The 12,174-nt window shown below is 36.0% G+C and overlaps 1 protein-coding gene and 1 long non-coding RNA gene across 2 annotated transcripts; one reads left to right on the top strand and one right to left on the bottom strand.

Annotated features, from left to right (window-relative positions):
* Positions 1-5,515: 5,515 nt before the first annotated feature.
* Positions 5,516-6,415, top strand: LOC110866302. The gene is made up of 3 exons (XR_002551311.2): positions 5,516-5,785; positions 5,880-5,970; positions 6,049-6,415. It is a non-coding gene; the product is annotated as an uncharacterized LOC110866302 (long non-coding RNA).
* Positions 6,416-7,018: 603 nt separating this feature from the next.
* LOC110866636 lies at positions 7,019-8,366 on the bottom strand. The gene is made up of 3 exons (XM_022115778.1): positions 7,749-8,366; positions 7,114-7,245; positions 7,019-7,033 (listed from the first exon to the last, which is right to left on the bottom strand). Exons 1-3 carry the CDS (start codon positions 8,364-8,366, stop codon positions 7,019-7,021), a joined length of 765 nt encoding a protein of 254 aa, XP_021971470.1.
* Between the last annotated feature and the right edge of the window lie 3,808 nt (positions 8,367-12,174).

Below are 12,174 nucleotides of genomic sequence, written 5' to 3'. Positions count from 1 at the left end.
AAAATAACATTACAGCATGATATAGGGCGATAATCAGTAATACATGAAGTAGTCGACACCTTAGGCACCAAAACGACTAACGTGTGATTAAGTTGTTGTAGAAGGTTGCCGGTATTAAAAAAATCAAGAATAGCGTGCGAAACATCACCTCCCACAATTTGCCAAGAACTCTTAAAAAACGCAGCCGTATAACCATCCGGCCCCGGAGCTTTATCATTCCCAATAGAAAACATAGCTGATTTAATTTCCTCCAAAGTAACCGGACGAACCATATGATTAGCACTATCAGGATTCAACATATTGGAAAATAGATCAGGTGAAGGAACCAAAGAAACTTGGCCCTGACAACCCAGAAACCATTCATAATGATTTACAAACGCCTCCGCCACCTTGTCACCCTCAAATATGTGACCACTTGAATCAGAAATGGTCTCAATACGGTTAATGTGGTTTCTACACTTTAGCGACGTGTGAAAGTATGCCGTATTAGCATCACCCGCACGAAGCCATTCTACTTTAGACTTCTGCTTTAGGAACCTCTCCTCGTCAAGCGACGCCTCCTGAAAATCACAAAGCACCGAAGCCTCTTGAGAACGTAACGACTTATTCACGGGTCCTTGTCAATAGCACGGTGAATATCCTCAAGCTTACCTCTAACATTCACAACCTTTTCATGTAAGTTCCCTTGCTTATATAAGAGAGCACGAAGAGAAGACTTCATATGTGACAGTTTCTTAACAACTCGGAACTGGTGAACCCCCTCAACGTTGACATTCCACTTCGCCATAACAATATCCAAAAAACCCGGCTTGTGCACCAAAAAATTTGCAAACTTGAATGGTCTCGGTTTGGGCTTCTCAGCCGAGAACAATTTCAAAACGCACGGACAATGGTCCGAAACTCCATAAGGTTTGAACTCAGCAACCGATTGGGGAAAAGAAGTAACGAAAGGAACGTTACCCATAATTCTATCAATCTTCTTTAGTAACCTGACACCCTTTTTGGGTTTTTGAGTCCATGTGTATTGAAAACCCGTTCGCTTAATATCAAAAACCTCAATATCCTCAACACAATTATTAAAATTACGCATACCAGGAGAGACCGATGAGCTACCAATCGATCTATCTTCAAGATTAAGCGCAGAATTGAAGTCTCCCATAATGACCCGCGGTTTGTCATGAACGAAGGCCTTGTGCACACGAAGATTCTGCCAAAGTTCTCTACGGTGAACATAATAATTTGCTGCATAGACCAGCGAACAGAAAAATATACTCTTATTGTCTTTACAATTAATTTGGACATGTAAAACTTGAGCCGACTGAGCAAGAACCATAACATCCACCTCCACCGGATCCCAACCCAAGATAATACGAGCACCCTTATTACAACAACCCCCATTAGAAGTCCAGTCCCACCTTCTAAAGACAACGTTACAGACTTTACGAAGATTATCCATGTCCACATGAGACTCTAAGATAGCACACAAACTAAGCTTATTGTTTTTAACAACCTGACGAACCTCATTCTGTTTTAGAGGCCGGTTCAAGCCCCGAACATTCCAAACAGCCAAACTAATCATTTAAAACCTTGGAAGAAGGAGTGCTTGCCCTTTTTTTTATGAACATCACGGCCCGAGTCAGCTTTTAGAAAAACATTTGTCTCATTATACATTTCCACCACCTCCTCATCATCAGAGTTTTCGGATTCACCTTCCATATCCCGACCAGACATACTAGATTCCCCAACCTCATCCCTTAAGACATCAAAAGGGTTACAAGACACTATATTAGTCGGTTTATCAGGTTTTTTGGTACCTCCATCCGTCTTACTTCCGATTGGCCTATATTCAAACTTTGGTGGTTGCTTCTTGACTGGAAACCCAGCTCCTTTTGCAGTCTTTCTATCATCAACTATCGAAAACCCATCTTCATCAACCCTATTCTTACCCTTTCCACGATTTTTCATTGCCTTCTTTTGTTGCTTCGCATTGTTTCCCATGTTCCCTTGCTTCAGATTAGGTCTAACTTGTTTCGGACACCCTTCATCAGGTGACCAAAAACACGACAGTGGCTACATCTGTGTGGACTCCACTCATACTCGACATATAACTTCTACTTAATGAACCTCTCTCCATTGAGATCTGGAACCGCAATGACTAATTCTTCTTTAAAATTGTTTTCAGCAGAAATCTCAATAAGTGCCCGATCATAACTACTCCTGCCCCAAGCATCCATACACATAGTTGTGGTAAACGAATCTAGCATTAGAGGTTCCCCAATCGCAGTTGCAATAAGACTTAAGCCGTCTTCCGTATAAGCAGCAATCGGTACATCATGAATCTTTACCCAGAGTGGTAATTGTTTCACTTCCTCTTTCTCAAGCTTAGTAGAAGCCGACCAAACATTTGAAAATAATGGTTGAGAACGGATAATCCACGGGCCAGCTTTCATGGCATTCATCATACCCGACTCATCACCAAATTTGAAAAAGAAAACTCCATTAGCGTTCATCATGGATTTCTGGAGCCCGAACTTCTTCCAATTGTTCCGAACAAAATACTCTACTACCGGGTAAGCCACACGATCACCCAGAAAATAACCGTATAAGGTATTAGCAAGCTTGTCCTGAACCGCCCTAACCGAATCCCTTGGTAGAACCACATCGCAACCATCTTGTGTCTCTATACTAGCCAGATTCCGGAAATTTACCTTTTTAGAATTATTATTATTCAAAACCGACTCAGCGTATGACAAGGGTTTCGGATTCCCCACATTAACCTGGTTATCTTCCTGATTGGTCATCGCCCCTTTATCAGCCGAATTAGGGTTTGCATGGGAAGCTTTCACTGCCGCCACATAGTTCCATCCACATGCAAGATCAGCATTCAACTCCACAGGTTTAGATATTTCGAACAAACCATCAATAACCGAACTATTGTTGGTTGAGTACATACCCCGCCTAGGAAACCGATTGTTGCCCTCAATATTTGTCACTCGCAACCCAATACCACGAACCGGTGGTGACTTCTCTTCCGTCCCCGGAGTGACACCCTCCTTCAACGAATTTTGACCATCACTTCTACGCTCCATGCACACGAATCACCAGAAAACAATAACCTCCAGCCGAACAAAAAACAATGACAGAAAAGAAAACCCTAATCCTGAAACCCTAGAGCCGAAAATCAATCCTTAACACATTAACCCGGAGTATCAATCTAGCTAAGTTAAACTCAGTTAACCGCGACCAATAACAACCAGATTAATAAGCTAGAATCTCTAATACAGCATCTATGGCGGCGATTAAGAAAGAACGAAAGAAAACCCTACTTTCAGATTGATTACTATTGCTAACGAGTTCGTTATAGAGATTGGATGAACAACCTCTAATCACAGACTGTTATACAAACGAATCTCAAAGAAAAATTAGGGTTTCATGATGAGCAAGAAATCGCCCAGGAGAGAGGGAGGGTTTTTTCGTTGTTGTAGTAAAAAAAGACTGTTAACTCTTTTTCAAATCAATGGTTAAGATGAAATTGTAGTAAAAAAAGAGTGTAAAGGTATCATCAGAAAATCATATTTATTGACTTTCTTTCTCCACATGCATATTCCACACTCATTTTTAAATGTTCATAATGTTATTATACGAAATTATTTTTTTATAAAAATTTCACCATAAAATCGAGCATATTCTTATCTTAAATTTGAGTACCATATTGCTATATAAAATATTACGACTAAAAAAACCCAAAAAAATGTGTTATATTTCTATGTTGTATAGCATTTTTGTGTGCTAGATTTTTGTACTACATTTTTGTGCTAATTTTTTTTTGCTGAATTTTTTTGTGTTTGACTTTTTGTACTTGATTTTTTTTGTGCTATATTTTCTATACTAAATTTTTTAGGGCTATATTTTTTTGTATTGGTTTTTTTTTTTGCTATATTTTTTATTACTGGATTTTTTGTGGTAGATTTTTTGTATTTTTTAGAAAATAAAAGGAGTGTGACATGTCATTTTCACACCCCTACTTATAAGAAACAAAATGTTTTAGTAGTAAAATGCCCTTCCTTCCTACTTATAAGGAGTGACAGATGTTATCATCACAATCCTTCTTATTCTAGTCAGGCAAAATCTATATTTAGTGGATCCTTCCCCATGCAACCAAATAATGCTTATATTCGTAAATATAGATGAATTGACTCGAAACACAACAACATAAATATATGCACAGTGTTTGAATTCATCTATTAAACGACTAATCCTACATAATTAACTTAATGATCAAGGAAAATTCATTTTTTAAGGCAAATTGAATTTAAATAATCTCAACCTCTTTAATTTGGTCGATAATCAGTTATTTGCCAATAATAATCCGACCTGGTTCACTTTTGGCCGATAATAGTCTGCGTTAAAAATAGCTTAACGGAGTTAAGATTTTTTTTTTCCGAATTACAAGCTGACATTTTAGGGATTTTGATTAGAACGAACATACGAGTTGACTGATATAAAATTTACCTCGAAATATTGCCCCAAACGACGAAAACAGGGCTTCAATTCGGGTGTTTAAACTTCCAATTAACAAAAATCAAGCCGCTTAGAGCACCGTTTCGAGATAAGTTTTACATAAATCGACTCGTATCCTCGTTCTGATCAAAATTCCTAAAACATCGGTTTGTAATTCGGAAAAAAAACATAACTCCTTTAAGCTATTTTTAACGGTGGACTATTATCGGCAAAAGTGAACTAGTACGGATTATTATCTGCAAATAACTAAGTTGAGATTATTATCGGCCACATTAAGAAATTTGAGATTATTCAAATCCAATTTACTTTTTTTAATTCTACTCATTAGTCTACATACTTGCCGTCCATACGATTAGAACCCTCAACTACTTAAAGAGTAACAAATTTTCTACACAGCCTAGCCTGTATTCCAAAAGTCATTTAGTATTTCTAATGGTAAATATTATTAAGAATACATTGGAGGCTCCAACAAGAAGTTAGGAGCCAAACAACTATCCATGATAGAAATTTTTGAAAAATTAAAATTACACTAACCATCCATAATATAAATATGTGGCTGTTATTCTTTTTTGAGTTTAAAGACATTTTAGACATCCATAAGTTAGTCAAGAGCGGTAAGAAGGAGGAGAAGATCATTTACGGGCTGACTATTATCTCATGTTAGTGCATTTGGAAAGGAAGAAACGAGGTGGTTTTCAACCACAATAAGTGTAGTTCGCAAGATATCATTAGGGAGATAAAGTCGAGAGGTTTTGCTTGGGTTAAAAACAGATCTCAATGTAATTATATTAATTGGGCGGAGTGGTGTAAATACTCACTGTACATGTTGTAATTTTCTGCCCTTTACCCATTTGGGCCAGGGGCTTTGTTGTTTGTTTGTCATTTTGCCCGTTTGGGTCGGAGATGTGTTTCAATGAAGTTTATTTTTTCAAAAAAAAAAAAAAAAAACTAATATCTTTGAAAAGCCCTTTACCATTCAATTGTTTATGGATGTGTGTATTCTATGGAGGAAGGCTATAGGGTATGGGGTCTGTCTCCATCTCCGTCGAAGTTCGGTGCCGGCAGAACATCATCCCGCCCCCCTCCGTCCCCGTCCTCACCGGCGACTTCTAGACGTTGGAGACAGTCCAAATTTGGTGGGGCCCCCTTGATTGTTTGTTCTTCATTGTTTGGCATCAGAATATAAACCCTAATTTCACCCATCGTTCTCCCCTCTTTACATTTTTTTATGGATCCAAGTGTTGCAGACGGATGTGCATCCAAGGTTTTGCTTTATTTATTTGTTATTAAATTGTTGTTGATTGGATATTTGGATCCATTCTGGTATGAATTTGATTGGTGTGGTTTATGATTTTCAGAAAAGATCTGCTAAAGAAAGTGAAGAGTTTGAAGAATTTGAAGCAAAAAAAGCAAAAATTAGAAATCTTGAATCTGTTTTTCGTTCAGAAGGTGAATTATTTAGATGTGCTTTAATTTGATGAGTTTTTTTAGTTTTAAATTTTCAAATTTGGGATTTATTTTTTGTAGGGTAGGATCATCTAGGACCATTCTCTCATACCCTCTAGTTTTGTGAGATGGACCATCCTTGGGATGACTATGTTGTGGCGCTTACGTGACCGATCATCCTCTAAGAGAGAACCATCACCATATCCTCTAGCTATGGTCATGAACTTTTGATGTTGAATTCGGTGAGGGAGATAGAGGGCGGCTGAAAAAAGGTGGGTGGAGGGAGACCATGTGTCTCGTGCGACATTTCTCTCACGCAAACATTAAATTATTTAAGAATACAACACGTTTAATTATATATGTTCACACTAGCTTTGGCATACAATCTGTTCACCTGAATGATTTGATAGGCACCATAACTTATTGTTCACTCTTCATTTTGTTTATACTTTATACTTCAAAAATGTCACGTTGATCATGAAATTACCAAATATCTTGTGTACCTTTTGTTTTATCAAAATATATTAATGTTATAGTATTTTTTTTTTCTTCAAAAATGTCACTTTGACCATGAACATTAACAAATTCGCTATGGAACTTTTGTATTTATCAAAATATTGAGCCAATAACACGGGTGTATGTGTTCTTTTTGTCACACCTTATACACATCAACACAAGAAGATGGAAATCTTAGGCGCTTGCATTATATCAGTGTAAGATCCTTATAAAGTGTTGTAAGCCATTACAACTATGAAATTGTAAAATTAAAACCGTCTGGATCAAAGTCGACTAGAGATTAGACGACTATGTGTCATTGACGCAATACCAAATCTTAAACCCTATCTTGATCTCAGTGGGGTTTCGACTTCTAGATTTTCAATCCAAATAGTCAACCTATTCCAACCGTGCCACATACAGGCAATACTTAAAAAACATGCTTAAAAACATCAATTATAAAGTTGGTGAATTCGTAGATTTAAGACACAGGTAAACATTTTAATTCAAAATCGTTTACAAATTGTAAGTTTCTTTTGCAGACAAGTATATTATTTCAAACCCGTAACATCTATACACAACTAATCAATTAAATAATTAAAACACAATAAACACATCTAAAATCACAAAAACCACATCTAATTAAAATACCTTCTGAAGCTGATTATAACTAACATCACCACAATACGTCGACCAGAATCCACTCGATGAAACTGTTCCATACGATGTCGTTCGGCAATCAACCGCTAATTCCGACATCGTTTTCCTCAAAACTTTATCAATCTAGATTCCAATAAACAACACAATTCCTCAATAATCTCACAACAATCTGATAATATTATTGAATCTGATCTCAAAAAGAGAAAAAAAAAATCAAAAGATGCAAAAAACAATTTAGATCGTTACCGATGATTGATTGAGTTAATTTAATAATATAATTGAATCAAAGACTATGAATTGTTTGTATATACCCGATGATCTTTGAGGATTTATAGAGCGATAGAGTTGAAGAAGAACATATAAAGGTTTCGATGAGCTTATGTGTGTATTTATACATAATTTCTCGAAATAAAACATTACGAACTGAGAAAAAAAATATTGTTCTTGAAAAAATAATTTTATTTTAAATGATGTATATCCATTTTTTACGCGATCTAGCAATACCTAGTATTCTGGATGCCAATGTTATCATTTAGTTTTTTTTTTGAAAGGCAAACTTCATAACACCACAAAAACGGATTATCTCCAAGACGGAGATAATCACAAAAGCCAAAACATCAAGTTACATCAAAATTACACCATTTTTTCCACTCTATCCTATCCTTTTTCGATCTACTATTGAACCAAAGATAACTAATCGCCTTTACATCCGAAAGCATCTTAGTCACATTCGCACTTCCTTGTTTGAAAATAATCTCATTCCGGGTCACCCATATCTTCCAACACACAATAACAAGAATGCCATATATGATACCTTTCCTTGCGGTAAGAGTAGGCATAAAGTCCACAAGACTCAAAATGTCTTTAACTGAGAAAATGATCATGGGGGGAATTTTCAGCCACGACGCGACCCCAAGCCATAACCCATTGGAAACCCTGCACGCGGTAAAAATATGTTCTGTAGTCTCATCTACCTCACCACAGAACCGACACAAACCATCACCAGTGATAACATTCCTATGAGCCAAGGCAGAAGCCGTAGGAATCCTATCCAAATTAGTCCTCCACATGAAAACGTTGCACTTACTAGGAATCCACTTACACCACTTGTATTTGTAACCATCCACTTCCCCTTCATCATTTCGAAGCCATTTCCGAGCCTCCTTGACCGTATACATAACATTCGAACCGGTATTCCATCTCCATGAGTCGTTCCTATGATTAAGCCGAACTACCGTAACCATTCTATGACAATCAATCAATTCCACCCTCTCATTATCCGTAGAAGGATAACGTTTCCACTCCCACTGAATAACACCATATCCATTTAGTTACGAGATCCAATTTAATGTTTTAGAAAGTTTCTTAAAATATAAGCTAACTAAATTATTCATTTATTTGTTGTAATTAACTTGGTTTATTAAATTTTTGTATATAATTATATGTCTTGTCTATTAAAGTTTATTAGAAAACAACGATGAAAAAATCTAAAACAAAATAGTATTTATTAAAATTTCATAACTTTTGATGACAGATTTATCAATTAAAAAACGAAAGCTCCAACACACATAAAAATTGAATGAAAACATGGTTTTTAAAAAATGGATTTGTTGAAAGTCACAAAAGTTTTATTGCGTCTACAGCAAAACATTCCCACGAATCATTATCCTTTTGGTCACAAGTGGGCATGACGAGTAGAGACCACTGAATTCGTCTTGACTTTGCTTTGATCAATTTTAATAACAAATTCATTTTACTTAATTTAACTATTACAACTATTAGTATTATTAGTAATTTCTATTACAATTATTAGCAAGGATCTTAATATGTATGTAGAGTGTTTCTATCACTCGAAAAGTTGAAAAACTGAGTCTTATTAGAGAGTCGTATTATTTGCACTCCTTGGAAAATTAAATCGACACCTTCAATACGCATCGTATAGGTCTATACGATACGTATTAGGTGAAATTCAAACTTCAAGGTCAGTTAAAGGCTAATAATGTCCCCATCATACGGAATAATACACATCGTATAGGCATATACGATGCGTATTAGTACTAGGTGTCCTTCAAAGCTGACAGCTAGGGTTCACATGCAACCCCAATACGGATCGTATAGGCCTATATGATCCGTATTATAGTACGAGGTTGCTTTCTGTCACTCAAAAGTGATAGAAAGTGATTGACGTCAGCCCTATACGGGTCGTATAGGCCTATACGACCCGTATTGAATTTTGAAATTGCATTCTGCTTCCCCTATTTAAGCTACAAAGAAGACAGAGGTAATATATCGTCTTCGTTTTTAAATACATTTGCTAACAACATGTTTTGGTTCAATCACATTTTCGGCGAGTCATTCGACACAAACACGAGCACATTTATTCCAGAAAGCAGTGTGGTATAACATTTTTTAACTTGTTTTGTTTTTTTTTTGTTTATGAAATGCTTAGCACACCGTTTGTATTAGGAGGGGTCTGCTGTCCCTGATTCTTACGATGGAAGAGGAAATGATGATCACACGGAGGAGGTCGTGTCCGGCTTTCGTTCCCATCATAATGAATCGTTGTTGCCAGACCTCAACGAGGTAAGTATTTATTTACTTTTTTCTATTCGGCGTTAAAATTACCTTTACCTTTTACCCGTTGTTTTTTAGTTTGTTGTGCCCCACCAACCGTTGCTCCCAAATCTGAACAAGATAAAAATAAATTTACTTATTATTATAAAGGGTTTTAGATGTGCTGTTATGATTTAACCGCTGTTTTTTTTCAATTAGGCGTACCTAGCTATGATCATGGTTATGAGTCTCCGTATTATGAAGCCGGTTACGGTGCCTCGTACGGACATGAAGAATATGGCAATAACTTTTTCGTTAGTGGTGCCTCGGGAGTAAAAGAAGACGTTGGTGAGCCTTCTTACGCGCAAGAGTCATTGGGGGACGAGCAGCCCGCTTACCCTGAAGTTTCGTACAAAACTGATCAGGTACGAATGATATACTTTTTTGTTAGATGTTATATTTCTTCTGTTAAAAAAATTATTATAAAATTGTTAATAAAAAATACACTAAAAACTGTATATTTTTAAATAGGATAAAAAATTAATTAAAAATGTTATATTTTTGTAAAATTAATAATAATTGTTATACTTTTTAAAATTAAAAAAAAAATACATTAAAAATTGTTATATTTTTATATATTTGTTATATTATTAGATTGATACAGATGGCGTTGTTATATATTTTTTTAAAAAGAATTATAAATGTTATATTTTGTTGGTTAAAAAATTATATTTTTGTTAAATGTTAAATTATTATAAAATTGTAAATAAAAATACATTCAAAATTGTTATATTTTTAAATAAGATAAAAAAGTTAATTAAAAAATTGTTGTATTTTTGATAAAATTAATTAAAATTGTTATATTTTTTTAAATATAATAAAAAATACATTAAAAATTGTTATATTTTTTAAATTTATTTGTTATATTTTTATATTGATATGGATGACGTTGTTATACATTTTTGTAAATGAATTATAAATGTTATATATTTTTTGTTAAAGAATTATTATAAATGTTATATATTTTTCACTTAAGATTTTATATCTCGCAATGAGTGGAAAGTTAGGTAAAAAGAAGGGGTTTAGCCAACGGATATGTTATTGTTACCAGACGGTCTAAAGATCACTGGATATGGCTCCAATGTTGTCGTAGTGGCGAGCATGATATTAAGGCCACGATTAGGAAAACCGGCTGCATAAATGCGCGTGCCCTTTTATGGTGATAGGTCATCTCGACCAAAGTCGTCGGGATAGATTATCTGCACAAAAATTTTAACGAGACCCACAACCACGGCCCTGCTGAACATCTAGAGGGTTTCGTGTATGCTAGGAGACTTACTCCTAATGAGTTTAGACTGGTGCAAGAGCTGACAGATCAAGACATACGGCCCCATACAATCTGGAAGGCCTTAACCGAACAGAACCCTGAAAACAAATGTGTTCCGAAAGACATACACAACGCTTGCCAAAAGATCAGGGCCACAAAGTGCGAGAAAAAATGACTCCCATGCAGAGGCTGGAACAAATCCTCCAGGAAAAAAAGATGACCTATTACATACAGGCGAAACCTTCCACCAATGTTGTTCATAATATATTTTTCTGTCACGAAAAGTCCTTTGAAATGTGGAGGGCAGTTCCGCATGTGCTTATGGTCGACGCTACCTACAAAAGTAACATGTACGATGCTAAACGCCTGACCAGACAATACTAGTTTATTAGTATAAACCCTATGCTCTCTCTCCTATAGGCGATTTCTTTGTTCATCATGAATCCCATGTTTTCCTTCATGATCTTATGCATAACAGTCTGTGATTAGAGGTTTGATCTTGCAAAACTCTATAACGAACTAGTTAGCATTAGGGACCGATTCAAAACTAGGGTTTTTATTTCGTTTTTCTTAATCGCCGCTTTAGATTTGACTCAGGAACCCTGATTTATTAAACTGGTAGTTGTTGATTGCGGTTAACTGAGATTAATTTAGCTTGATTGATGCTCAGGTTTAATCGATTAAGGGTTCAGGTTTCAATCTAGGGTTTATAGGATTAGGGTTCTTGTTTTTTCCTTGTCTTCGATTTGTGGCGGCACTAGGGTTTTGGGTTTTCTGGTTTGCATGCTTGTCTCTTGTTCTGGTTCACGTGAGAGTTGTTTGTTGTAGTCATGGATGAACGTTCAAAACCTGGTGATCCTACTAAGGGTAATCGGGATAATGATAATGGTGACCGGGGTAGTAAATATGGGAATTTTCAGCATGAGGGTTTTCAAAACCCTAATTCGTCTTTCAAGAGTATTGCGAATAGAGTTGTTGCTATTGATGGGAAATCTTTTGCTCCACGTAGAGGCACAGTTGTGAATGAGAAGCCGGAGGGAACATACATTAATGTGATTGATGAACTGCTGAAAGTTACGGTTCCAGTTAATCCTGAGGATGAGAAGTCGGCAACTAGGGTTGAGGAGAATGTGCATGCATGAGGGGGTGTGATGGGCAGAAATCAGGATGTT

Source organism: Helianthus annuus, chromosome 7 (genome assembly GCF_002127325.2).
Source record: "Helianthus annuus cultivar XRQ/B chromosome 7, HanXRQr2.0-SUNRISE, whole genome shotgun sequence".
NCBI lineage: Eukaryota > Viridiplantae > Streptophyta > Magnoliopsida > Asterales > Asteraceae > Helianthus > Helianthus annuus.
This window is presented reverse-complemented; position numbering and strand designations above follow the sequence as displayed.